At 55.1% G+C, this 26,402-nt stretch overlaps 1 protein-coding gene across 2 annotated transcripts; it reads left to right on the top strand.

Moving 5' to 3' along the window:
* The first annotated feature begins 347 nt into the window (after nucleotides 1–347).
* On the top strand, nucleotides 348–25,939 carry RAB11B (RAB11B, member RAS oncogene family). Of its 2 annotated transcripts, none has more exons than XM_064175345.1 (5): nucleotides 348–460; nucleotides 8,303–8,498; nucleotides 11,496–11,689; nucleotides 15,297–15,377; nucleotides 20,204–20,519. In XM_064175345.1, the coding sequence occupies exons 1-5, from the start codon at nucleotides 421–423 to the stop codon at nucleotides 20,494–20,496; spliced, it is 804 nt and encodes a 267-aa protein (XP_064031415.1). In that variant the 5' UTR covers nucleotides 348–420; the 3' UTR covers nucleotides 20,497–20,519. The 2 variants fall into 2 exon arrangements, with proteins under 2 accessions (XP_064031415.1, XP_064031414.1); XM_064175344.1 differs by lacking the exon at nucleotides 20,204–20,519 and adding an exon at nucleotides 22,744–25,939 and having other exon boundaries at nucleotides 350–460.
* The last annotated feature ends 463 nt before the right edge of the window (nucleotides 25,940–26,402 follow it).

The following is a 26,402-nucleotide window of genomic DNA, read 5'->3' as shown; positions in this document are numbered from 1 at the left end:
TTGGCCCTTCTGCTGAGCTGACACCAGCCCGGGCCCCGCCGCTCGCCTCTCCCCGGACTCCGGCCCGCCCCGCCCGGACCCCATCCCGCCCCGCCCGGACCCCATCCCGCCCTGCCCGGCCCGCTCCGGCCCCGCCCCCTCCCAGCCCCCGCCCCCTTCGGCCCCGCCCCGTCTCGCGGGGTCCCGGCTCAGGCACTCAAGCACCGCCCCTCCCCAGCTGCCCTTCTTCCACTGGGTAGCATCGCCTGTCAGTCAGAGGCGCGCCCGTCGTCTATTGGTTGTCGCTGACGGGTCTGGCGCGCCGCCCGCCTCCTGCGGGCTCTGGCGGCCTCTGATAGGCGGCGGCGGGAGCGGCCCCTCCCCCCCCCGGCTGGGCCGCGGTCGGTGCCTGGCAGCCTGAGGGTCGGCGCCGCCATCGCCATGGGCACCCGCGACGACGAGTACGATTACCTCTTCAAAGGTACTGCCGCCGCTCGCCCTTCGCCATCTCGGGTGGTCGTGCCCCTCGGCGGACCCACGGCGGCGCGGTGCCCGGCACGCCCCGCCAGGCCGCGCTGCCTTGAGTCCGGGGCGGCCGCCGCGGCCTTTGTGCGCGGGATGGCCTTGCGGGCAGCGCCTGCCGCCCCCGGCCGCGGTAGGGCCCCCCGGGCCTGGCGCCAGGGTCGCTGCCGTGCTGCGGCGGGGAGGAGCGGGGGAGCTTCGTGGGCCTTCTCCGCCCCGCCGCGGCGTTGGCGGCAGGGCGGGTGTGAGCCCCGGGGGTGGATCCCCGGCGGGCCGGGATGAGGGAGAGGTGCGGGGCTTGGGCCAGGGGCTGGACCGGAGGTGGGCTTCGAGCCGGGGCTGTGCCCTGCCACGGTGCCCTTGGTGTGGGAGGGCCAAGACTTCGCTCCCAGCTGGAAAAACTTGGGCGTCCCTGGAGGGCTGCTTCGCAGGCGGCGAGCGCAGCGCTGGGCGCTGGAGCCTGGCGGTGCCTCTGCGTTTCTGTCTCCAGGCTTGTGACATTTTGGGTTGCCACACAGCTGCGTGCAGGGGAAGCTGCTGGGTGGGCTCAGAGCTGCTCCTCCTGTGCTGGCTCAGGTGGGGTTTGGTGCTGCTGCGTGAGGGCTGCTGGAGGTCGGTCCTGCATGTGCTAAGATGCCTGGGCAGAGTTTCTCCCCACAGCTCTGCCTTTGAAGCCTAAGGGGTAGTGTCGGATGAGTGTAAAACATTCACCCTTCTGCTTCCCAGTCTGGTTTATGCTTGGTCTCCTGCAGTAGCATGCCTGAAACCCTTAGGCTCAGCCAAAGGGGTCCCATCAGTGTGTGCTCAGAAGGTCTGGGAGGGGTGCGGGTGCCTGCTTGCTGCCACTCAAATGGCCCAGGAGTCTGATGTTGGGATGTGCGATCCTGAGCCCCAGCAAGAGCAGCAGTGGTCCAGTTGTGCTCGTTGGAGAGATGAAAGAGCAATTACTCATCTGCTGGAAACTCTTTGTGGCTGTTTGGTGTATTTGTTTTACAGCCTTCAGGACAGTGGGGGGAAAACCCCTTTATGTCTTCTCTGCCTCTAAAGCAGAAGCCTGCCCTCCAAAAATATGCTGAACTGTCTGGATCTAAACTAGTTTCCTGCTGAAGTCATTCTGCTGTCTGTTTCCCAAGTGGTTTAATAGCCTAAGCTTGAAAGCCTAAAAACTGCCTGTCTCTTTCTTCTGTCCGTGCACAGGCAGGCAGGCACAACTGCATTCATCTTCAGGAGTACTCACACCGCTTTGAAACGCGTTGTTGATTGTGTCTGGAGTGAAGCTTTACCCACGGCTCCATGGTCAGGAGCTGTGCTGGTCTGTGGTGCTGCAGAAGTGCTTAGCAGGCTTGGTAGCACTTAATGATACATGGGGGAGGGAACTGTCCTTTTCTGGGTGGCCTTTGGGTAGGGGCAGTTGTGTGGATGTTCTGTCCCTTTGAAATTCAACACAACCCCCCCCCACCTCCCCTGTCCTTTCATCTTTTCCTTCCCTCTAGGCAAGAATTAGCGAAGGTAAATGGGACTAAGTGGGATGAGGTCTCTACTGTAGGACCAACTTCCTTTCCCTTCTGCCTCCAATAATGGAATTAAACACAAAGGAGAATCTTGATAGTGGGAAAAAATAACGTCCAGGGTTTTGGTTGTCTTCTTTGGCCCTTCTGTGGCCCTTTGTAGCCACAGAGGTGGCTTTTGAACTCTCCTGTAAGGGTCGTGCAGTGGTTGGAGGCAGAGCTAGTGGTGGAGGAGAGCTGCAGTCTGGATAAGAGAATTTTTGGTAAGGTTAAGGTTTAACCACTTCCCTGCCACCTGATTCCAAAGGAGTTGTGGTTGGACTCTGGGTTTAGATTTGGTAGTTTTAGTTATTTAAGAAATTTGCCTCCTTGCATTGCAGCAGTGTTTGGGGTGACCCCAGGAGGTGTGTTGGTGACATCCCCGGGAGGTGTGTTGGGGTGACCCCAGGAGGTGTGTTGGGGTGACCCCAGGAGGTGTGTTGGGCGTGACCCCAGGGAGGTGTGTTGGTGACATCCTCGGGAGGTGTGTTGGAGTGACCCCCAGGAGGTGTGTTGGGGTGACCCCAGGAGGTGTGTTGGGCGTGACCCCAGGGAGGTGTGTTGGTGACATCCTCGGGAGGTGTGTTGGGGTGACCCCCAGGAGGTGTGTTGGTGACATCCCTGGGAGGTGTGTTGGGGTGACCCCAGGAGGTGTGTTGCCTGCAAGTCACCCTTGTGTAGTGGAAGATCTGAAGCTGCCTGTACAGGAACTGCTTTGAGCCTGGCTTACACCGACTGGCTGCGGGAGGAGCTCCACGGGCAGAGAGCCCCCTTTGGCGTTCGTCTCCTCCTGCCTGTGACCAGTTGTTTGGCCAAGGAGCTCCTGGCAGCAGCTCCTGTGTGCAGCTGGGTCGCTGTTTTGGGGTTCCCTGGCTCATGTTCCCATCAGCTTGAGTGTCAGGCCTGGGCACTTCAGCAGGGCTGCAGGAGGGCTGAGCATGAGTGGCTTATCAGGTCTTGCACACAGCAGGCAGAGACTAATTTAAGGTTTAGTGGCACTCTGGGGATGTGAGTGTGGTTGTAGGCAGAGCTGCTCTGCTAAGCCAGTGCCTCTCTATCTTCCTTCCCCATTTCCCTTCCCCTGTGTGCATCCCCCCAGTCAGAACTGCTTCATTTATTGATCACAACAGAAGGTCGTTTGTTAACAAAAAGGCCTGAGCCAACCTTTGGAGAGGAAGCTGAATGCTGTGTGCAGAGCTGTGCACATCAACAAGGCTGTGAGGACCTTGTGGATGTGTTCCAGTGATGTCACCCGGGCGAAGGCAGCGGCTCAGGGCTCTGGGCCCGAATCAGCTGGGATGATTAAAAAGCAGGAGGGGTTTGGAAAGGGTTGGATCTGGAGCTGAATTTGTGAGCTTTCAGTAGCTGCTGAAATTTTGGAAGCCTTGTACCTGTTCAAATGGGATCTGTGCTCTCCTCTCCCACAGATTGGCTTTTTATCAGTGTTTGTTTTACAAATCACATTTGGGGCTGGGCAGATGTGTGCTGGCTCATGGAAAAGGAAGGAAAAAACACCCATAGGAAAAAAAAAAAAGAGCTTTCTTTAACCTTTGTGGGAATTCAGAGTGCTCTGATTAGAGCTTAAGCCTAACAAAGGCTGTGCTTACCAAAGCCGAGTGCATGTCAGATTAGTCAGCAATATCTGGCACCCTTACGTGTTTCATATTCATAATGAACTCTGCTTGTGTGGGCTCTGCCAGGGAGAAACTTCATCTTCTTGATTGTTCCAAAGGATATCTTCTTCTTTCCAGATTATTAAGCTGGTCTGTCTGAAATTCTGCCATGAACTGGATCTGTTTTTGCCCTCTCGCCAGCAGTGCTCTGCCTTTTGCTTGCTCTGTGCCGGTGATCCCGAAGTGGGAAGCAGGTGCCTGGGTGGTGGGGTTAGGCTCTGCCCAGGCTGCAGATCTGTGCTGGGAAGCAGAGTGCTGATAGTGACTGAGACAACCTCACCCATGGGGACAGGCTGGGAGAGTTGGGGTTGTGCAGCCTGGAGAAGGCTCCAGGGAGACCTCAGAGCTGCCTCGCAGGATCTGAAGGGGCTCCAGGAGAGCTGGGGAGGGGCTTTGACAAGGGCTGGGAGTGCCAGGACAAGGGACAATGGCTTTGAGCTGGAAGAGGGGAGAGTGAGAAGGAATTGTTGAGAGTGAGGATGGGGAGACACTGGCAGAGGCTGCTCAGGGAGGCTGTGGCTGCCTCCTGCCTGGAGGTGCTCCAGGCCAGGCTGGATGTGTCCATGAGCAACCTGGGCTGGTGGAGGTGTCTCTGCCCATGGCAGGGGGTTGGAGCTCAATGAACTTTAAGGTCTCTTCCAACCCAAACTATTCCAAGATTCCATGATTTTGCTGCTGACAGATGAGTCCTGTGGGGAGCAGTGACCCACAGCCTGGCACAGCATGGTGGAGGAGAGGAAGTCAGGGAAGACCAAAGGAGCCACACCACGATTTGGGGTGTTAATGGGGCACCAAGCGTGGCTTGCCTGTGTCCTTCCAGCCATGCTTGGTGCTGGTTACTGGTTCAGGTCCTTCCTTGGTTCTCCATTACCACTGTGGCCCTAAAGGATGTTTGGGGAGTAACTGATTCAGGTGAGATGTGTTCAGGGAGCATTCAGGCTCTGAGATGCACTTTGGAGCTTTCTTTCCTACTCTGGCTGATGGCCTGTTCCCAAACTTGGGATGTTTTCCAAGATGGAACCCCTTAGTCCAGCATCTTCAGGATATCTTCTTGCTCAATTCCCATAGAAAATAGAAGTTCATGGGTCCTGTTGGCGTGTGGATGTCCAAAGTTTGCATCTTCCTCCTGAGAGTGGAAGTGCTCCTTTAATGGGGAGGATGGGGCATGTAAAGGGATCACTTGGAGAGGGTCAGCCAGAGAGGATATTAGCTACTGAGGTGGGACCTGGCTCTCTTCCTTTGTTACTTCTCACAAATGCTCTCCCAAGCTCTGCTAGAAGGTGGAGCAGCCTGCAGAAGGGGAGCCAGATTGCAGCAGAGGCAGGAAACCAGCGAAAGCCCCTCCTGAACTCCAGCGGCAGGTGGAGTCAGTGACCTGAAGCCGTTTGCGTGGGTCGTGCACCGAGCCGATAGCTTCCAAAGGCCAGGGGAGAGGAGGTGGCTGGACCCTGGGGACGTGGCTGTGCCCTCTCCAGCTGCAGACCCACGGGAAGCTGCCTCCCTTCAGACGCATCGGGGAGCTGCAGGAGCTTCGCTGGCTCGTCTGATTGGTGTGGTGAATGTTTTGACCTCCTCTTGTCCTGGTCAGGGCTTTGCTGGGGGGTACAGGCTGCTCTGGGCAACCTTCAGCCTGCCTTTACCCCTTCATGGCTATGTTGAGGGCTTTGCTGGGGGGTACAGGCTGCTCTGGGCCAGCAGAGCACTGGGCAACCTTCAGCCTGTTCCTGGAACACTCCATGGAGTTAGTGCTGCAAACCTATTTGCCTGGCGAAGAAAGCTAAGGGTGCTCGAGCTGGAACTTGCAATCAAATCTTTCTTCTCTCTGCTCTCCTCCCCTCCTGGCCAGGGCTGTTTGGCGGCGCAGGCAGAGCGCTGTGCGGAGCTGATGGAGGCTGTCCCGGGCGGGGAGCTGTGGCACGGTGCCACCATCCGCTGGCTGCCCGTCGCTGCCGCTGTTGTCTATTCAGCTGTGCTAGCACAATTGTCTGTCTGTCAGCAGGCTGAGATGCTGAGGAACAGAGGCTGCAGCCCGAGAGTGCTGGGATGTGCTGGGTTTGGGGAGGGAAGTGGAGAGGTGAGGGAGCAGCGACGAGGGCAGAACAAAGCTGTGCTAACAGCAAGGGCTGGCCCTTGGCTCTGGGGGGAGCTTGGGGAGCTCATCCTGGCAGCGTGAGGAGTGCAGGGATGGGGAATGCTTTCTGCCTCTGTCTGTCTGCTGTTGTGTAGGAAAAACAGCGTGGGTGAGGGAGCAGAAGGAGCTGACCTAAGCCAGGAAATATTCCCAAGGCTGAGAAAGCCTCTCCGAGGCTGCTCCAGCCAGGATGCTGTAAGCTTGAATCCCAAAGTCCCGCAGGAGGCAGCGTGCGCAGCGAGCAAGGGGTCGGTTGGAGTGCTTCGGTCTGGGGTCTCTTTGGTTATCTCTGAGCCCAGTCAGCCCTGCCAGGATTTAAGGAAAGAAGCTGTGCAGCGAGGATCCACCACGGATCCCTCTGGAGAGGCTGATGAGAAGGGCTGGTGAAGAGCTGCCCCAGCAGGGCTGGGTGGCAGCAGCCTGCCGGAGCAGGAACAGCAGAGCTGTGCCTGGCATGAGAGCTGCAGCCCCAAGGCAGGGGAAAGCCCTGCGAGCTGCTGCTTCCAGCAGAGCTGGGGCTGTGCTCTGCCCAACCCTCTGCACTGCCCTTCTGCTGCATGCCCACACCACCTGTGCAGGCAGAGGCTTTTCAGCTCCTCTTTTACCTGTACAACCTACTTGGACATCCTTTGGCTGGCTGAAACTCTGTGTTGCTTTCTATCTTTGTGGTGTTGGATGTTTCCTACTTGCCCTTTTTTTGTGTGTGCACATAGTCATGAGTGCAGAGGAGGGCAAGAAGCTGTGAAGGGCCTGGAGAATAAATCTGATGAGGAGCAGCTGAAGGAGCTGGGCATGGTTAGTGTGAAACAGAGGACACCTCATCACTGCCTGCAGCTCCCTGAAAGGAGGTGGTGGAGAAGTTGGTGTTGGTCTCTGCTCACAGGTTATCAGTGATGGAGCAAGAGGGAATGACCTCAAGCTGCCACTGGGTAGGTTTAGAGTGGATATTAGGACTTTTTTTTTCCCAGGAAGTATGGTCAGAGGCTGGAATGAGCTGCCCAGGGAGGTGGTGGAGTCACCCACCCTGGGTGTGTTTAAGGGTGGTTGGGATGTGGTGCTTGGGGCTACGGTTTAAGGTTCTAAGTTGGACTTGGTGATCCTGAGGGGCTTTGCCAGCCTGCATGGTTCTGTGATTCTGTGAGTTATTGAAACAAACCATCCTGGGTATGGCCCCAACAGGGACTGCAAACAATCCTTTACTTACTGGGTTGGTTTGGGGTTCACAGGCTCACAGGATGTCAGGAGTTGGAAGGGACCCAAAGAGATCATTGAGTCCAAACCCCCTGCCAGAGCAGGATCACACAATCTAACACAGATCACACAGGAACACATCCAGGAAGGCCTTGGAAGGCTCCAGAGAAGGAGACTCCACAACCTCTCTGGGCAGCCTGTGCCAGTGCTCTGGGACCCTTCCAGTCAAGAAGTTGCCCTTGTGCTGAGCTGGAACCTCCTGTGCTGCAGCTTCCATCCATTGCTCCTTGTTGTTGTTTAACAAAGCACAGCAGAGGTTTGTGCTGTTTTGGCAGCAGGGAGCCTGTGGCCCTGTGTCTCTTGCAGTCCAAGTCGCAGCTTTCCTCTGTGCAGGGTCTGGTGTGCAAGGGTCATCTGCCTGCTGCTGCTTGCTGGTGGTGCTTGGAGCCTCCAGAGCCAGCTTCAGCTGCCGACAGTGGCTGTAGCAGTTCCCCTTCTCCATCCCTGAGGAGCCGAGCCGCTGGCAGCACCAGGAAGGCTTGGGGCTGTCTGGGAGCCAGAGAAGCAAGCTGTGATGGGCAGTAAAGTCTGAGGTGGTGTCAGACTTTCTCCTGTGTGTATCTGCCTGTGCAGCTCCTGGGCCCTGCCTGTGAGGCAGCACAGCAGCCAGGGAGCAGCACTGCCTGCTGGAAGCGCTGCTGTGTGCAGGGCACTGGCGAGGCCTCACCTCCAGCACTGTGTGCAGCTCTGGGCCCCTCGCTGCAAGAGATACCGAGGGGCTGGAGCTGTCCCGAGGAGAGTGAAGGGACTGGAGAAGGGACTGGAGGGGAAGTCTGCTGAGGGAGATGAGGTTGTTTATCCTGGAGAAGAGGAGACTCTGGGGGGACCTCATCACGCTCTACAACTACCTGAAGGGAAGTTGTTGTGAGGCTCTGCTCCATGGCAGCTCGTGCCAAGATGAGAGGGCATGGCCAGGAGAGGTTCAGGTTGGGTGCTGGGAAGCACTTCCCCAGGGCTGGGTTGGGTGCTGGGAAGCACTTCCTTGTGGAAAAGGGAATTAGACACTGGAATGGGCTGCCCAGGGAGGTGGTGGAGTCGCTGTCCCTGGAGGTGTTTAAGGAAAGATTGGATGTGGCACTTAGCAGCACCACACCCAGCAGAGCATGGCACAAGGCCCTGCTCTGGCCTGGATGATCTCGGAGCTCGGTTCCAGCCTGGATAGCTGTGATTGATTGTTGCCATCACATCTTCTCTTTCAGTTGTGTTGATTGGAGACTCTGGAGTTGGGAAGAGTAATCTTCTGTCACGTTTCACACGCAATGAGTTCAACCTGGAGAGTAAGAGCACCATTGGGGTGGAGTTTGCCACCAGGAGCATCCAGGTGGACGGGAAGACGATAAAAGCCCAGATCTGGGACACGGCAGGCCAGGAGCGGTACCGAGCCATCACCTCGGCGTGAGTACTGGGCCCCTGCTGGCAGCTCACAGCTGGGCCAGAGGAGTTCATGGCTGCAGAACAAAGGAAGCACCACTGGCACACATGGCAGAACCAGTATGGCAAACCTGGGTGTAGATCCAAGTCTTTGGATAGTGAAGACTTTTGTGTCCCTTGAGTGGCTGGAGAGCAGCCAGGAGGAAAGGGACCTGGGGGTACTGATAGACAGTAAGCTGAAGATGAGCCAGCAGTGTGCCCAGGTGGCCAAGAGAGCCAGTGGCATCCTGGCCTGCATCAGGAGCAGTGTGGCCAGTAGGACAAGGGAGGTTATTCTTCCCCTGTACTCAGCACTGGTCAGGCCACACCTTGAGTACTGTGTCCAGTTCTGGGCACCTTAATTCAAGAGAGATGTTGAGGTGCTGGAAGGTGTCCAGAGAAGGGCAACAAAGCTGGTGAGGGGCCTGGAACACAAATCCTATGAGGAGAGGCTGAGGGAGCTGGGGGTGTTTAGCCTGGAGAAGAGAAGGCTCAGGGGTGATCTTATTACTGTCTACAACTACCTGAAGGGGCATTGTAGCCAGGTGGGGGTTGGGCTCTTCTCCCAGGCAACCAGCAATAGAACAAGGGGACACAGTCTCAAGTTGTGCCAGGGTAGGTATAGGCTGGATATTAGGAAGAAGTTCTTCACAGAGAGAGTGGTTGGCATTGGAATGGGCTGCCCAGGGAGGTGGTGGAGGCACCGTCCCTGGGGGTCTTCAAGAAAAGACAGCATGAGGCACTTAGTGCCATGGTGTAGTTGATTGGTTAGTGTTGGGTGCTAGGTTGGACTGGATGATGTTGGAGGTCTCTTCCAACCTGGTTGATTCTATGATGCAATACAGAAAGAGAAGCAGCTTGAACCAAAAGCATGGGGAATCCTCTTTGAGGCTTTTTACCTGCCCTCGAGGTGCTCTCTGCATCACCTGGGATGAGCATCTCTGCTGGTGGAAGCTGGCTGCTGTTTGGCATCGAGCTCTGCTCTGGATGCGGTCACTTAACCTTGGTAGCAGTGGCTGTGAGTCCTCATTGTCCCCTTCAGCCTTGCAAGGGAGGGCTTTAGGACAGCCACAGCCACAAACTCCCCTGAAATTTCAGTGACTTTGAATCAGTCACAGCCCCAAAAATGAGGTCTATGAATGTGTGCTGCAGAACCACTGAGTAGGAAAGACAACTGCGATAGTGCTGGCTCCACAGCATCAGGCACATCCCTGCTTGCAACAGAGGTCTGGAGAAACTGCCATGTGGGGCATCTCATTACTCCAGCTGCCAGGGGTCTGTTCTTGTGCAGGTAGTAGGCAAAAAGATCTTTTGGAGCGGGGGAAAAAGAAAGCTGTTGGCAGGATTAGTTCTCCAGAGCATCTCCTGACCAGGAGTTGGAATGTTCTGGTGTTAGAGAGGGAGCTCAGTTTGCAAAGGTACAGACTTGGTCGAGTCCTGCACAGACTGAGCTGTTTGTGTGGGACTCAGGGTAAGGGGCATGGGTTTTGCTGAGGTGGATTCAAGTGAGGCAGAAGTGGTGGGAGCAGAAGAGAAGAGCGTGGAGCCCAGAGGGCACAATCTGCAGGGGAGGAATGCAGAGCCCAAGTACTGCAGGTGAGATGTCAGTGGTGACTTCAGACTGCATCTTTTCCAGAAGTAGTGGCCTGGTGCTCATGGAATTCTGGGGACCTTTGGCTTTTGCAGCAGCAGAGCTGCTGGCTGAGTGCTTCAGCAGCAGAGCTGGCTGGTGAGAAGCAGGAATCTCTGCATGCTGTGACCCTGCCTCGGGTCTGCCACAGTCTCTGGTCTGCCACATGGCTGGGCCAGCTGAGCTTGCTAAGCCAGCAGAGCACCAAGCAGCAGTCAGGAGTGAAGGGCTTGTGCTGGCTTGGTGCCCTGGATCAGTTCAGCAGTGTGTCAGTGGAGCAGAGGGGAAAGGCCAGGGTGGTGTGGAGGAGATGTGGATGTTACAGAATTCCTGCTGCAGAGATTCTGCTCCCATGTGAGCATAAGGAAAAACCTTGACTGTGAGGGTGGCAAAGAAGTGGAACAGGCTGCACAGAGAGGCTGTGGAGTCTCCTCCTCTGGAGACATTCAAGATCAGTCTGGATGTGTTCCTGTGTGACTTGCCCTGGGTGATGCTGTCCTGGCAGGGGGCTGGGCTGGGTGATCTCCAGAGGTCACTTCCAGCCTCTGACGTTCTGTGATTGTGTCCTGAGCCCTTGGTTTGAGTCACAGTGAGCCCAAACCTGCCCTGAGGGAGCGAGCTCTGTTCTCAGCTCGTGGCTAAGTGCCAGTAGAGCCCAGAGGTCCCCTCTGTCATTTCTAAGAGAGGCAGGAGGTGTTTGAGAGATCAGCCACAGGCACTGACTGCTTCCTGGGGACTGCTCCTAGTGGAAAGCTGAGTTAGACCTTCAGAAAGCCTCCTGGCAGTAATGACTGAGCTGCACCATGAGGTTCTGTGCAGGCTGAAGGTGTCCTGGCTTTCTGCAGCCTCCTCAGCATCCTGTAACACTCTGCAGTGCTTTAGCAATGTCATTAGAAACTCCAGCATTTGGAACTTGAGCTTAGGCTTAAAAAATCCCAAACCCTGAACCTTGCTTCAGGAGGGGCAGGGAAATGCTGGAGAGTGTCTGGGGGAGGCTGCAAGGATGCTGAAGGGCCTGGGACAGCTGTGCTGGGGAAAGGCTGAGAGCCCTGGGGCTGGGCAGCCTGGAGAGAAGGCTGAGAGGGATCTGAGCAGTGTCTGTAAATATCTGCAGGGTGGGTCAGGAAGAACTGGAACCCAGGAGCCTCCTCCTCAGCATGAGGAGAAGCTTCCTTGTTGTGAGGGTGCTGGAGGCCTGGAGCAGGCTGCCCAGAGAGGCTGTGGAGTCTCCTGCTCTGGAGACTTTCCAGCCCCACCTGGATGTGTTCCGTGTGCCCTGCCCTGGGCCAGGAGGGTTGGGCTGGGTGATCTCGAGGTCCCTTCCGAGCCCTACCATCCTGTGGTTGTTGCAGGTACTACCGCGGTGCTGTGGGGGCTCTGCTGGTCTACGACATCGCCAAACACCTCACCTACGAGAACGTGGAGCGCTGGCTGAAGGAGCTGCGGGACCATGCGGACAACAACATCGTCATCATGCTGGTGGGCAACAAGAGCGACCTGCGCCACCTGAGGGCCGTGCCCACCGACGAGGCCAGAGCCTTTGCAGGTCTGGAGGCAGCATCTTCTGGGCTGCTGCTTTCTGAGCTTGATATCAGTAGGCTGAGGGAGCCTGGGAAACAGGGGGCTCTGGGGAGACCTAATATGATGAGGGGACTGGAGCCTGCCTGGTGAGGAGAGGCTGAGGGCCTTGGGGCTGCTTAGTCTGCAGAAGAGAAGACTGAGAGGAGATTTAATCAATGTCTATAACTATCTCAGGGATGGGGGGCGGGGCGGGGGCAGGCTCTGCTCACTGTTCCCTGGGACAGGACAAAGAGCAATGGATGGAAGCTGCAGCACAGGAGGTTCCAGCTCAGCACATGGAGCAACTTCTTGCCTGGAAGGGTCCCAGATCACTGGCACAGGCTGCCCAGAGAGATTGTGGAGTCTCCCTCTCTGCAGCCTTTCCAGGCCTGTCTGGATGTGTTCCTGTGTGCCCTGAGCTAGACTGTATGGTGCTGCTCTGGCAGGGGGGTTGGACTCAATGATCTCCTTGGCTCCCTTCCAACCCCATCATCCTGTGATCCTAACATTCAAGGTGAGGCTCTACAGGGCTTTGGGCAACCTGATCTAGTTGAGGATGCCCCTGCTGAAAAAGGGCTCAGCCTCAAAAATGCTTATATCTGCCCAGCTCCTGCAAGGAAAGTGCTAACCCTGAACTCTGGGCATCACTTTGACCATCTCCAGGAACCTCACACTTGGGACTAGAAGCCCCTTGGAGGTCCTTTCCAACCCAAACCATCCTGTGGTTCTGTGTTGGTGCAAGCTGTAGCCACACTGTTGTTGCCCAGGCCAGAACTTTCACCCCAAGTTTAAGTTTTAACTCTAAAAAAGGCATTTAAGATTCATTTAAGTGCAATTATCTTGGGGGTATGCTGGGCTGGTGGTGGCTTGCTTGGGTTGGGGTTTTCTTGGGTCCTGGTGGCAGTCCATGTTTTTGAAGCACTGTCCTTGAGCTGCCTGATAGCTGAAGATTAAACACTTCCTCTAGCAAGGCTGGAAGCAGTAAGCAACAGGCAGAGGAGAAAAGGTCACAACACAAATGATCCCAACACAAAATGTCCTTCCTTCCTTCCAGAAGCCTGGTCCTGCTCAGTGCACATCAGTGTGGACAGCTGCAGATAAGCTCTGGACCTTCCTTAGATGATGCAGTTTCTGCTGCACATCCTCCAGCCTTTTTGGTTGGAAAAGCCCTCAGAGATCATGGAGTCTGTGGTTGGTGGTTGAGCTGCCACCACCCTGGCCATTAAGTATGCCCCAAGTGCCATGTCCCTGCCATCTGGTGATGTTGAAATGCAGTGATCATTGCACTTGGAGCCTGGCAGTGGCTGGCAGTGGGCTCTGAGCTGCTGCCACTGCATTAGTTCTGGCCTTTGCATTGCAGAGTGCTGCTCAAATCCTCCTCTGCCTTACAGGCCTAGGGACCTGCAGCTTGCTCCTGTGTGGCTGTCAAGCTTGGGGCTGGAAATCAAATGTGGACACTTGAAAATCTTCCTAGGGCTTGCTTAAACTTGTTCCTTTGCTCTGCTGAGACCTCACCTCCAATCCTGTCTCCAGCTCTGCTGTCCCCAGCAGAAGGACACAGAGCTGCTGGAGAGAGTCCAGAGGAGGCCACAGAGATGATCCCAGGGCTGGAGCAACTCTGCTGTGAGCACAGCCTGAGGGTACTGGGGGAGTGCAGCCTGCAGAGGAGAAGCTGCTGAGAGGACCTCGAAGCTGCTGCCAGTGCCTGGAGGGATCCTGCAGAGAGGCTGCAGAGGGACTTGTGCTGAGGGGGTCTGAGCCAGGCCAAGGTTTGGAGCTGAGGCAGAGCAGGCTGAGAGTGGAGCTGAGGAAGAAGTTCTTCAGGGTGAGGGTGGTGAGAGTCTGGCACAGGCTGCCCAGGGAGGCTGTGGCTGCTTCCTCCCTAGGGGTGTTCAAGGCCAGCTTGAATGGGGCCTTGAGCAGTTGAGTCTAGCTGAGAGCTGTCCCTGCCCGTGGAGGGGGTTGGAGCAGCTGAGCTCTGAGGTCCCTTCCAGCCTAAGCCATTCCATGATTCTGTCATCCTGAAGCTTGCCTGTGAGCACCCTGTGGTTAGTAAAACCTCTTTGAATTGCAGATGAATGAGAAGTGAATTCTGGAACAGAGAAGTGGAGCCCTGGAGCAGGCTGCCCAGAGAGGTCTCCTCACTTGGAGACTTTCAAAACCTGCTGGATGGGTTCCTGTGTGAGCTGCTCTGGGTATTCCTGCTCTGGCAAGGAGGTTGGAGTTGATCTTTTGAGGTTCCTTCCAAGCCCTGCCATTCTGTGAAGAGAAACACAAGAAGGCCGCTGGCACCCTGGAGAGGGCATTGCTGTGGTCACTTGGCTCAGCATCTCCTTTTGCCCCTGCCTGGCTCCTGGGGCTCTTCCAAGCAGGCAGTGATGGTTCAGGTGCTGCTGTTTAATCTCTGTGACTGAAATCTGCCTGTTTGTGGGCAAGTGGCACAGTGCCCTTCTGGCTGGCAGGTTTGGCTGTTAACCTTTGGGTTTTGATTACAAATTATGACTCTCCTGCACTGTAAGAAGCAAAAAAGCAACCAGACTGTGTTCACAGAATCAGTCAGGGTTGGAAGGGACCACAAGGAACATCCAGCTCCAACCCCCTGACATGGGCAGGGACACCTCACACTAGATCAGGCTGCCCACAGCCTCATCCAGCCTGGCCTTAAACACCTCCAGGGATGAGGCTTCCACCACCTCCCTGGGCAACCCCTGCCAGGGTCTCACCACCCCCATGCTGAAGAACTTCTTCCTAACCTCCAGGCTGACTCTCCCCTCCTCCAGCTTGGTTCCATTCCCCCCAGTCCTGTCACTCCCTGGCAGCCTAAGAAGTCCCTCCCCAGCTTTCTTGTAGCCCCTTCAGATACTGCAAGGCCACAAGAAGGTCACCTCAGAGCCTTCTCCTCTCTGGATGGAACAGCCCCAACTGCCTCAGTCTCTCCTCTCAGCAGAGCAGCTGCAGCCCTCTGCTCATCCTCGGGGCCCTTCCCTGGACACCTTCCAGCACCTCCAGAGCCCTCTTGTCCCAGGGGCTCCAGAGCTGGCTGCAGTACTCCAGGTGGGGTCTCAGCAGTGTGGAGCAGAGGGGCAGGATCACTTCCCTCTCCCTGCTGCCCACACTGCTCTTGCTGCAGCCCAGGCTCTGGTTGCTCTCTGGGCTGCAGGAGCACACTGACAGCTCCTACTGAGCTTTTCCACCAGGACCCTTCTTGTTGTGACTTGGAGGTTGGCTTTGGTTAGGAAAGTGAAATCTCTTCAGGGAGGAGACCTGGGCCTGCTGGTGCAGCCAACATGCCTCTGCCTGTGCCCCTGCTTGGGGTACTTGTGTGATGCAGATGGGGATGATACTGTGCAGAGTGAGTGTGGGCTGCAGGGAGGGCAATGCTCTCAGCCCTCTGAGGCAGTGGTTGGAGCTGACACGGCTGGAGGGCTGTAGCTAAAGAAACATGCACCAAGTTGTTCCTGGAGTAACAGGAGGGGGAGGAAAAACCCATACCTGCCCTGTTTGGCCTAAACCTAAAGGTGAAAGCCTCACAGTAAAGGTGCAGGGAGGTGGTGGCAGAAGTCCTTAACTGAACTCTTTGTGATTTGTTGCAGAAAAAAATAATTTGTCTTTCATTGAAACTTCTGCTCTGGATTCAACAAACGTAGAGGAAGCCTTCAAGAACATCCTTACAGGTATGGATGGAGTCAGAGGACCCCTGAGGTGCTGGAGCTCCTTCATGGGCACATTTTGCAGTTCCCTGCAGTGCTTTGGAAATGAGCATTGGGAATGTTATTATCCAGTGGGGATTTTGCAAGCCTTCTGATCTTACCTCTGTGTCCTACCTCCTACCCACCCCTCCCCAGCTTCCTGTCCAAGAGCCTGGAGGTTTCCAGTCTCTGATGTGCTGGGAATTCAAGCTGCTGCAGTAGCCCTGTTGTAAAGGCACTGCTGGGTCTGAGCCTGCAGGCCACAGCTGTGCAGAAATGTCCCAGAGTGTCCTCCTGGCACAGGAACTCTTGTCCAGCCTGCTGAGCTCCTCTTCTCCAGCTGATGGCAAGGGCTGGAGGTGGCTGTGCAGCAGCAGCAGCAGCACAGCTGTGTGCTGGCTGCCTCCTAGGAATGTCCCTGAAGAGTCCTAGGACTTGTCCAAGAGCACAGTGGTGGCCTCAGGCCAAAAGGAGGCCAGGGCTTGTGACTGCTGCTGCCCAAGAGCATTCCTCAGCATGCAGAACTGCAGCAGATGTGGCTACTGACAGCAGTGGCCAGCTGCAGCCTCAGGCTGGCTGTGTGGCTTGTGCAGCAGGTCCACTGCTTGCAGTCTCAGAGGTATTCCAGCTAGCAGGACTCTGCTGCTTGGTTTGTCTCTTCCAGCCTAGGGCTTGGAATGTCCATTCCTTAAGATGGAGCTGTTGCCTGCCTGTAGTTTCCTGACCCTGGGTCGTGGAGCACTCTGCTGCTGCACTCCAGGCCTGGGGTTCAGCAGAAAGGCTTTGTTCCTGCAGGTGCCCCAGCAGGTTCTCCTCCCTGCACTCAGCCATGGCCAAAGCACTTCTGGTAGTAGCTCACAGAGATCCCCAGCTGGTGTGGTGCAGATCTGAGCTGAGTGCTCACTGGGGGCTCTCTGGGAGAGTGCAGCTCTGTGCTAGGCTAACTGCAGCACCTGGGGGGACCTGCTGGTGTCTTATCAAAGCACCTGGGGGACCTGCTGGTGTCTTATCAAAGCACCTGGAGGGACCTGCTGGTGTCTTATCAAAGCACCTGGGGGGACCTGCTGGTGTCTTATCAAAGCACCTGGGGGGACCTGCTGGTCTCCTTCATAGCACCTGGGGGGACCTGCTGGTCTCCTTCATAACACCTGGGGGGACCTGCTGGTCTCCTTTAAAGTGAGGCTGGCCAAGAAGTGTGAGTTGTGTGGTCATGAGGTAGTAGAGAGAGGAATCATAGAATCATAGAATCAACCAGGTTGGAAGAGACCTCCAAGATCATCGAGTCCAACCTATCACCCAGCCCTAGCCAGTCAACCAGACCATGGCACTGAGTGCCTCATCCAGTCTTTTCTTGAAGACCCCCAGGGACGGTGCCTCCACCACCTCCCTGGGCAGCCCATTCCAATGGGAAATCACTCTCTCTGTGAAGAACTTCTTCCTAACATCCAGAGAACTTCTTCCTAACATCCAGTCTTCCTAACATCCAGAAGAACAAGGCTGAAGTGTTGAGAGGTGCTGGGAGATGTAGCCTACAGCAGTAGAAATGAGTCACACAGAGCAGGAACCATGGAATGACAGAATGGGCTGGAAAGGACCTCCAAAGGTCACCCAGTCCAAGCCCCCTGCAGTGAGCATCCACCAGAGCAGGCTGCCCAGAGGCACTCAGAGCAAGTGCTGCTCAGTTCTGGTGGTGCTTCAGGTGGGGTGGGTAACTTTGCCCACACTTGGGATCTGACCTGATCTTACTCTGACTTTGGCCTTCAGCCTGGCAGAGTGTGCCAGCTCTGTGTGCCTGTGATGGTTTGGGTGTTACCCCCCCCACACTTTGGGGGTCACCCAGACCAGACTCACCTGCCTCTGGAAGTCTGCATGAAGCTTATCTTTGCAGCTAGCACAGTGTACAAGCAGGGAGTTACAGGATGTACACAGAGACAGACAGAGACAAGGCAAAAGGTAACACAGAAACACAGCAGCCCCCCAGAAACCTGACTCCCCAGGGGGGGCTCCCAACTGCCCTTCCACCTTCTCCCACCCCTCTCTACCTTACCCCAGACACTGCCTTGTTCCCAAGGAAGAAGGGAGGGTGGGCCAGGGAGCAGGTGGATTAATCAGAGAGACCAAAGGTGAGGTTAGAGAGAAATGCAGCTCAGGCAAAGAGCAACTCCCTTATCTGTGTTTGGATTCTTGTTCCTGTACATCTCAGCAAGCCTATGAGTGAAGTAGAGATCACCTTTGTTTCCCTTTCACAGCCTGGGATCTAATCCTTCTCAGCAAAACATTCTAGCTAGCTTCAAACTATCAGAGTGCTGCAGCACTCAGTGTCCCAGAGGATGCCCTGCTCTGGCACCAGGCGGAGGTGGCTGCGTTTGGGTCGCTCTGTGCCGAGGCTAACCCTGAGGAGCAGAGTCCTGGGCAGGGCAGTGCTGTCACAGCCAAGGGGGTCTGAAGGGAAGCAGCAAGGGGCTGCAGCTAACAAACTCTGATCCATGTGGGCATTCCTGCTTTCGGAGTCTCCCTCCCAGATCTCAAAACACTGCTTGAGGCACCAGGGAAGTTTATGTTTCAAAGCAGAGCCTCCTGCTCTTGACCTGTGAAGGAACTGCTTATGGCAGAGAGCCCTTGCAGGATGTATCCACAGCCAAAGAGCTGCTGGGGTGGCTGCTGCCTCTGCCTGCCCCATGAGACCTCAATGGTGGAATCACAGAATGGTAGGGGTTGGAAGGGACCTTCCCAAATCATCCAGTCCAACCCCTCTGCCAGGGCAGGGTCACCCAGGGCAGGGCACACAGGAACACATCCAGGTGGGTTTGGAAAGTCTCCAGAAGAGGAGACTCCACAACCTCTCTGGGCAGCCTGCTCCAGGCCTTCAGCACCCTCATACCAAAAAGTCTCACCTCATGTTGAGGTGGAACCTCCTGGGTTCCAGTTTGTATCCACTGCCCCCTGTCCTGGCACAGGACACCACTGACAAGAGCCTGGCCCAGCCTGGCCCCTTCTTGACTCCCACCCAGCAGGTATTTACAGACATTGCTCAGACCCCTCTCATCCTTCTCCTCCCCAGGCTGCCCAGCTCCAGGGCTCTCAGCCCTTCCCCATCTCTCAGCTGTTCCAGTCCCTTCAGCACCCTCATAGCTTCCCCTGGGCACTCAAGTATCTTCCTGTCCCTCTTGAACTGGGGAGCTCAGAACTGGACTCCAGATGTGGTCTCACCAGGGCATAGTAGAGGGGGAGGAGAATCTCCCTGGGCTTGCTGGCCACACTCTTCTGAATGCACCCCAGAATCTCACCCTAAAGAGGGGCCCAGGGCACAGAATGTGTCAGTCTGTGCTGGCTCTTGCAGAGCTCTTGGAGATCCACACCATGGGTGTGAAGAGTTGGCAAGATCCAGTTCCTGGGTAGTGCTTTCCATTGCAGCCAGGCTCAGCTCAGGGATGTCCAAGGACAGGATAAGAGGCACTGGGTGCCAGCTGGAGCAGAGAAGGTGCCACAGGAGCAGAAGGCAAAACCTTTGTCACTGTGAGGGTGGCAAAGCCCTGGAGCAGGCTGCCCAGAGAGGTTGTGGAGTCTCCTGCTCTGGAGACTTTCAGAGCCCACCTGGATGTGTTCCTGTGTGAGCTGCCCTGGGTGATGCTGCTCGGGCAGGTTGGACTGGATGATCTCCAGAGGTCCCTTCCAGCTCCTGTGATTGTTTTGGTGCTCTGAGGTAGGTCAGCAGTTGCCTTCCATCCTGTCCTCCCTTGCAGTGCTGTCCTGACACTGACCCTGGGTAGAGAAGATGGCTTTAGGGAAAAGTCCCAACACTCTCTGCTGCCACAGATAAGATTCTCAGGGAGGCAGAGCTTGAGCCAAGGTCAGGCCTGGGCAAACCGAACTCAAAACTGCCTTGGCAGCATCCTGAGCACCCCAAGGTGTTGAGATACAAGGCACATCTCTGCTCTAAGGTTGAGTAGTCCTGAAAAGGCTGCTTCTAACGTGATTCCCTGGGGGGCAGTCCTCCTTCTAAGGCAGGAAAAGCAAGCTGGGGAAATGTGCTGTGTAAAGCAGGGAGCTGGGAGGGAAGAGGATAGGAGCAGGACAGGAGCTGCCTTAGTGGTCACCAGCTGGAGGCATCACTGAGGACTAGAAGGGGAAGAACAACCAAAAGAAACCAAACCTCAATAAATTCCAACACCAAATCAGCCCCCAGATGGTGCCCCCAAGAAAGGAGGGCTTGGCAGTGACTGTGAGCAGCTCCTACTGCATCACACCACTGAGCAGGGCAGGAGGGGCCTGTGCCACTCTGTGCAGCTCTCCTCACCCCATTCAGCACAGAGCTGGAGGTAGCCAGAGGCAACCAGAGCAGCCTTGGGCTGAAGGTTTCCATTTTCCACAGTGTAAATCTGTGCAGCTCCTCTGAACAGAACCAAAGCCCCCAGAGTTCCTCCCCCCAGCTTTTAATCCTTGCTAAAGACTTTGGGTGGTGTCTGGAGGCTGTGGCTGGAGGAATGCGACCATAATATTTACCACAGACTTCCAGGGAGGTGCTTCCCCTTTTCCTGTCTCACAATGGAGGGAAGTTGGACCAAGGGGGTTTTGTAGGCACTGAAATAAGTAATTTATAAACCTTTCAGCTTCAGATGTTTTTCTGCAGCTGCAAATGGCTGTTGCTGAAAGCTTCTTCACCTGGCAGGCTCTCTGCAGGGCTTGTGGCTGTGTGGGTCCTCTGTGCATTCAGGCTGAAATTAATTGGTGTCAAATAAATTAAGTCTCTGCAGAAAAGCATTTTTGGATCAATATGGAACCATGTGGCTCTTTGCTGTCATTTGTTGCAGAGTGGAGCAGGCTGAGGGAGCTGGAGGTGTTCAGCCTGGAGAAGAGAAGGCTCCAGGGAGACCTAAGAGCAGCCTGCCAGTGCCTGAAGGAGTTACAAGAAGGCTGCAGAGGGACTGTGTGCAAAGGCCTGCAGGGACAGGATGAGGGCAATGGCTTCAGACTAGAGCAGAGCAGATTTAGGTTAGCAAGATGTGCACCAGGAGGCTGCTGGAACACTGCTACTGGCTGCCCAGGGAGGTGGCTGAGCTCTCATCCCTGGATGCACTCAGGGCGAGGCTCACCGGGACTCTGAGCAGCCTGATCTGGTGGAGGATGTCCCTGGCCAGTAGGTCAAGGGAGGTTATTCTTCCCCTATACTCAGCACTGGTCAGACCACACCTTGAGTACTGTGTCCAGTTCTGGGCCCCTCAATTCAAGAAGGATGTTGAGGTGCTGGAACATGTCCAGAGAAGGGCAACAAAGCTGGTGAGGGGCCTGGAGCACAAATCCTATGAGGAGAGGCTGAGGGAGCTGGGCCTGTTTAGCCTGCAGAAGAGGAGGCTCAGGGGTGATCTTATTACTGTCTACAACTACCTGAAGGGACATTGTAGCCAGGTGGGGGGTTGGGCTCTTCTCCCAGGCAACCAGCAATAGAACAAGGGGACACAGTCTCAAGTTGTGCCAGGGTAGGTCTAGGCTGGATGTTAGGAAGAAGTTCTTCACAGAGAGAGTGATTGGCATTGGAATGGGCTGCCCAGGGAGGTGGTGGAGGCACCGTGCCTGGAGGTGTTCAAGACAAGCCTGGCTGAGGCACTTAGTGCCATGGTCTGGTTGATTGGCTAGGGCTGGGTGCTAGGTTGGACTGGATGATGTTGGAGGTCTCTTCCAACCTGGTTGATTCTATGATTCTATGCTGACTGCAGAGGGGTTGGACTGGAGGAGCTTTGGGCGTCCCTTCCCACCCAGCCCATTCTGTGGTCCTGTCACTGCAGCAGCAGCCTGCCAGCAGCTGAGCTGTGAAGGAGATTGCAGCGTTGCTGCTGCGCTGTGAAGTGACCTCTCTGGGGGGACGTTTCCAGGTCATTGCCCGGTCTCAGAGATGATCACTCCTGCTCCTTTCTCACTTAAAAAGCCTTTTTAACCATATCCCTCTTTGTGAAGTCCTTAACTAAGAAGGTGATGGGAAGTGCTGAAGGCACCTGGGAGTGCTGGCAGATAACAACTATGGCACAGCAATGTGCCCTGGAGGCCAAGAGGCCAATGGGAGCCTGGAGGGCATTGAGCAGAGTGTGCCCAGCAGAGCCAGGGAGGTTCTCCTGCCCCTCTGCTCTGCCCTGCTGAGACCTCATCTTGAGCACTGCCTTCAGTTTTGGGCTCCCCAGTTGAAGAGGGACAGGAACTGCTGGAGAGGGTCCAGGGGGAGGGCTCTGAGGATGATGAGGGGACTGGAGCCTGCCTGGTGAGGAGAGGCTGAGGGCCCTGGGGCTGAGAGTCTGGAGAAGAGAAGACTGAGAGGGGATTGAATCAATGTCTATCAATATCTGAGGGGTGGGGATCAGGAGGGGGGACAGGCTCTGCTCACTGCTCCCTGGGATAGGACAAGCAGCAGTGGATGGAAGCTGCAGCACAGGAGGTTGCAGCTCAGCACAAGGGCAACTTCTTGCCTGGAAGGGTTCCAGAGCTCTGCCACAGGCTGCCCAGAGAGGATGTGGAGTCTCCTTGTGTGGAGCCTTTCCAGGCCTGTCTGGATGTGTTCCTGTGTGCCCTGAGCTAGATTGGATTGTCCTGCTCTGGCAGGGAGGTTGGGTCCCTTCCAACCTCTAACATCCTGTGAGCCTGTGACCTGGAGAGGCCTTATCTGGAGTACTGTGTCCAGTTCTGGGCCCTCCAGGTCAAGGACAGGAGCTGCTTGGGAGAGTCCAGCACAGAGCTACAAAGATGGTTAAAGAAGTTGAACATCTTCCTTATGAAGAGAGCCTGAGGGGCTGAGGCTGGGAGCTGGGAGAGGAGGAACTGAGGGGTGGCCTGATTCGTGTTTGTACATATGCAGGGTGGGTGGCAGGAGGCTGGGGCCAGGCTCTGCTGGGTGATGCCCAGCGACAGGGCACAGGGCCATGGGTGGAGGCTGAGGCAGAGGAGGCTCCATATGAACCCGAGGAAGAATGCTTTCCTTGTGAGGATGACAGAAGCCTGACACAGGCTGCCCAGGGGGGCTGTGGAGTCTCCCTCTCTGGAGATCCTCAGGAACCATCTGGATGCATTCCTGTGTGATCTGCTCTGGTGACCTGCTCTGGCAGGGAGCTGCACCAGCTGATCCTTGATCTTGGAGCTCTCTCCCAGCCTGGGTGATTCTGTGATCCTTAGAGGTCCCTCCCAGCCGCTGACATTCTGTGATTCTGTGACCTTGTCGTAGTCGCTTCTGCAGACAGCTGGGAGGCAGCCAGATGTTGCATGCCACAGCTGGCCGGAGCGGCCTCGTTCTGGGACTGCAGGCTCCCCTCCGGCTGGCTTCGTGCGCCGGGCTGGAGGCAGAGCCCTTACCGAGTCTCCTCCCCCGCAGAGATCTACCGCATCGTCTCGCAGAAGCAGATCGCAGACCGCTCGGCGCACGACGAGTCCCCCGGCAACAACGTGGTGGACATCAGCGTGCCCCCGACCACCGACGGACAGAAATCCAACAAACTGCAGTGCTGCCAGAACCTGTGACCTCCTCGGGCTGCCTCCCGCCCCCTCCGCCCCTCCTCTGTGCTTCATCTAGAAACCTGTGTGCACTTCTTACCTCCTGTGATTCAGTGACTCCCTCCTTGAGACCCCACCCCGAGCTCCTCCCCTCCCCATCTCATCTTAGGGCTTTAACTGTAGGGCTAACATCCCCCTGCCTCCGAACCCCTTCGGTGTGCTGGCTCCTGGGCTTGACATGTAGGCACTGATCCGATAGACCTGTTTGTGTTGGGACATCTGCTGCTGGACATCATCCCATGGGAAGCTCTCCCCGGATGCTCTGGGTTGCTGGGGTTGGTTTTGTTGTGGAGTTGTTACTGTTGCTGGGATCTGTTGTGGAGTTTTGTTGTTGTTGTTCCTGGGGTTTCTTGTGGAGTTTTCTTCTTTGCTGGGGTTTGTATTGGAGTTGTTTTGTGTTGCTGGGGTTTGTTGTGGAGGTTTTTGTTGCTGGGGTTTATATTGGAGGAGGGTTTTTTTGTTGCTGGGGGTTGTATTAGAGTTGTTTTTCATTGCTGGGGTTTATTGTGGAGGTTTTTTGTTGCTGGGGTTTATATTGGAGGAGGTTTTTTGTTGCTGGGGGTTTACATTGGAGTTGTTTTTTCGTTGCTGGGCTTTATTTCGTTGTGGATTTTTTTCTTGCCGAGTTGTTTTGGTTGTGGTTTTGTCTCTGTTACTGTTGGGGTTTATTTTGTTGTTGTTTTTATCTGGGAGAGAAACCATGGGGACTCGACTAACAGTTGAAGAAATGACTACATTTAGGTGATAAGGTTTTTTTTTCCCCCTCCCCTAGGCAGATATTGTTACTATTATTATTATTTTGTGTTTGTGTGACCATGGGGGGAGAAATTAAAAGGAAACAGCTACCCTACCAACTGCTCTGCTTTCTGTCCTGATGAAGGCTCCCAGGGAGGGTTTTAGTGGCTGCACACAGGTGAGGAAGCTGTTGAAGATCACCTGCCTTGCTCTCTGCTCACCTCATGCAGTCAGGCTGGCTCTGTAGTGTACAGCTTCCTGCTTGGGAACTCCTCTCTCTTTCTCTCTCTCACTCTCTTTCTCACTCTCTTTCTCACTCTCTTTCTCACTCTCTTTCTCACTCTCTTTCTCACTCTCTTTCTCTCTCTTTCTTTTTCTCTCTCTCTTTTTCTCTCTCTCTCTCTTTCTCTCTCTCTTTCTCTTTCTCTTTCTCTCTCTCTCTCTTTTTCTCTCTCTCTCTCTTTCTCTCTCTCTTTCTCTCTCTCTTTCTCTCTCTCTCTTTCTCTCTCTCTTTCTCTCTCTCTTTCTCTCTCTCTTTCTCTCTCTCTTTCTCTCTCTCTTTCTCTCTCTCTCTCTCTCTCTCTCTCTCTTTCTCTCCCTCTTTCTCTCCCTCTTTCTCTCCCTCTTTCTCTCCCTCTTTCTCTCCCTCTTTCTCTCCCTCTTTCTCTCCCTCTTTCTCTCCCTCTTTCTCTCCCTCTTTCTCTCCCTCTTTCTCTCCCTCTTTCTCTCCCTCTTTCTCTCCCTCTTTCTCTCCCTCTTTCTCTCCCTCTTTCCCTCTTTCTCTCCCTCTTTCTCTCCCTCTTTCTCTCCCTCTTTCTCTCCCTCTTTCTCTCCCTCTTTCTCTCCCTCTTTCTCTCCCTCTTTCTCTCCCTCTTTCTCTCCCTCTTTCTCTCCCTCTTTCTCTCCCTCTTTCTCTCCCTCTTTCTCTCCCTCTTTCTCTCCCTCTTTCTCTCCCTCTTTCTCTCCCTCTTTCTCTCCCTCTTTCTCTCCCTCTTTCTCTCCCTCTTTCTCTCCCTCTTTCTCTCCCTCTTTCTCTCCCTCTTTCTCTCCCTCTTTCTCTCCCTCTTTCTCTCCCTCTTTCTCTCCCTCTTTCTCTCCCTCTTTCTCTCCCTCTTTCTCTCCCTCTTTCTCTCCCTCTTTCTCTCCCTCTTTCTCTCCCTCTTTCTCTCCCTCTTTCTCTCCCTCTTTCTCTCCCTCTTTCTCTCCCTCTTTCTCCCCATCGTTTTGGTTTGGGAACAATGAAGGTGTCTCTGCTGCTTTCCCTGCCAGCAGGAAGGCCTGGACTGCTCCTGCAGGCTCTGTGAAGCAGCTCAGTGTTTATTCGTGGCTTATGTTAATCAGTTTCAAACGTTCTTGTGCAGGAAGTGCCAGCAAAGTGATTTCAGGACCCTTCTGCAACCTGTAGGCTCGTTCTGTAGGGCGGCTCAGTGTCTGAAGCAGGATCTTCTGTAGCTCCAGGGTTTGTTTGGGTTTGGTTGTTTTCTTTTGCATGCTGCTTCCCCCCCCCCTCTAGATCTCCCCTTCCCCCTGTTCTGAGTGAGTGGAGCAATATTTTCATGTCATGTGTATATATACCTGCACTTGCAAGGGTTTTGGTTGTTGTAGAGAAACACTTTATACATTTTGTAAGACTTCTGCAGAACCATCACACCCTGAACTCTTCCTCTTCATGACCTCCCACTATTGACCTTGTGCAGAATCCTCTTCACCTCTACTAAAATACTTAATATTAAGGTTTCACATAACTGCTAACCTCTTGTTTGCCTCTTCCTCTGTTTGACTCGATTGCAGACTGTAATTCTCCAATGATTGTACTTCACCTGATGTAACAGAGCCGTCAGCAGCAGGGCTAACTGCTCTCCTCTAACACTTTGTTTTGCTGAAGGGGAGGAACGTTAGCACAGCCCCTGCAGGCAGGCTTTTGCTAGCTTGTGGAAGTCTTCCCTGGTGGCTGCTCCTCCTGCACTAGCTCTCACACTTGCATCCCCTCGGCTGAATGTTCTGGTGAGGCAGCTCCCGGGTGAAGCTGCCTGAAGGAGGAGTTGGGAGACCATCAGCTGCTCTCTGGAGGCCAGGAAGGCAATTTGCAGTGAATTTTTGCTCTGTATTCTGAGCCTGTACCTCACTCGATGAGTCCTACCTGCATATTAGTGAGTTGATTCTTCTTTTCTGATACAAAGCAAATCTTGAAACTGTGAATTGTGCTGGAAGGGGAATTCTGACATTCCAGTCTCAACTGTTCTGTCTGGTTGTGTAATAAAATTAAGGGCAGTTCACTCTGATGGCTTCTCTTTTGTCAGGTTTCCAAACCAATGCCTTTAATTTTTATCCAGTGTGCCCCCTGAGGAGGGCTGCTCATGGCAGAGGGTGCCCATAGTGCCTGGCACCTCTGCTTTCACCTTGGTTAGAGGACACTTTGGAGGTGAAGGCTGCCTGCTGGCAGCACAGCCCCGTGGAAGGAGGGTATGAGTTCCTCCCTAGGAATCACAGTGCCCTGTCCTAAGTTCAGGAAGCACTTCCAGCACTTGGTATTTACTTCAGTAGCATCCTGTGGAGAGAAGGTGCAGATGGTGGGGACTGGAGGTGTCTCCTTTTTGGTGGTCCTAGACTGGAAGGTGATGTGCAGGCAGCATCCAGAAGGCTGGCAGAGGAGCACACAGGGGATGGGAAATTCTGAGCTATTGGAAAGCCTTCATTCAGGAACTGCTGGACACATGGAGCTGGCTCCTTGAGCTCTGGACTAAG

Source organism: Pogoniulus pusillus, chromosome 41 (assembly GCF_015220805.1).
Source record: "Pogoniulus pusillus isolate bPogPus1 chromosome 41, bPogPus1.pri, whole genome shotgun sequence".
Lineage (NCBI taxonomy): Eukaryota > Metazoa > Chordata > Aves > Piciformes > Lybiidae > Pogoniulus > Pogoniulus pusillus.
Note: the sequence above shows the minus strand (reverse complement) of the source record. Positions and strands in the feature narration are given on the sequence as shown.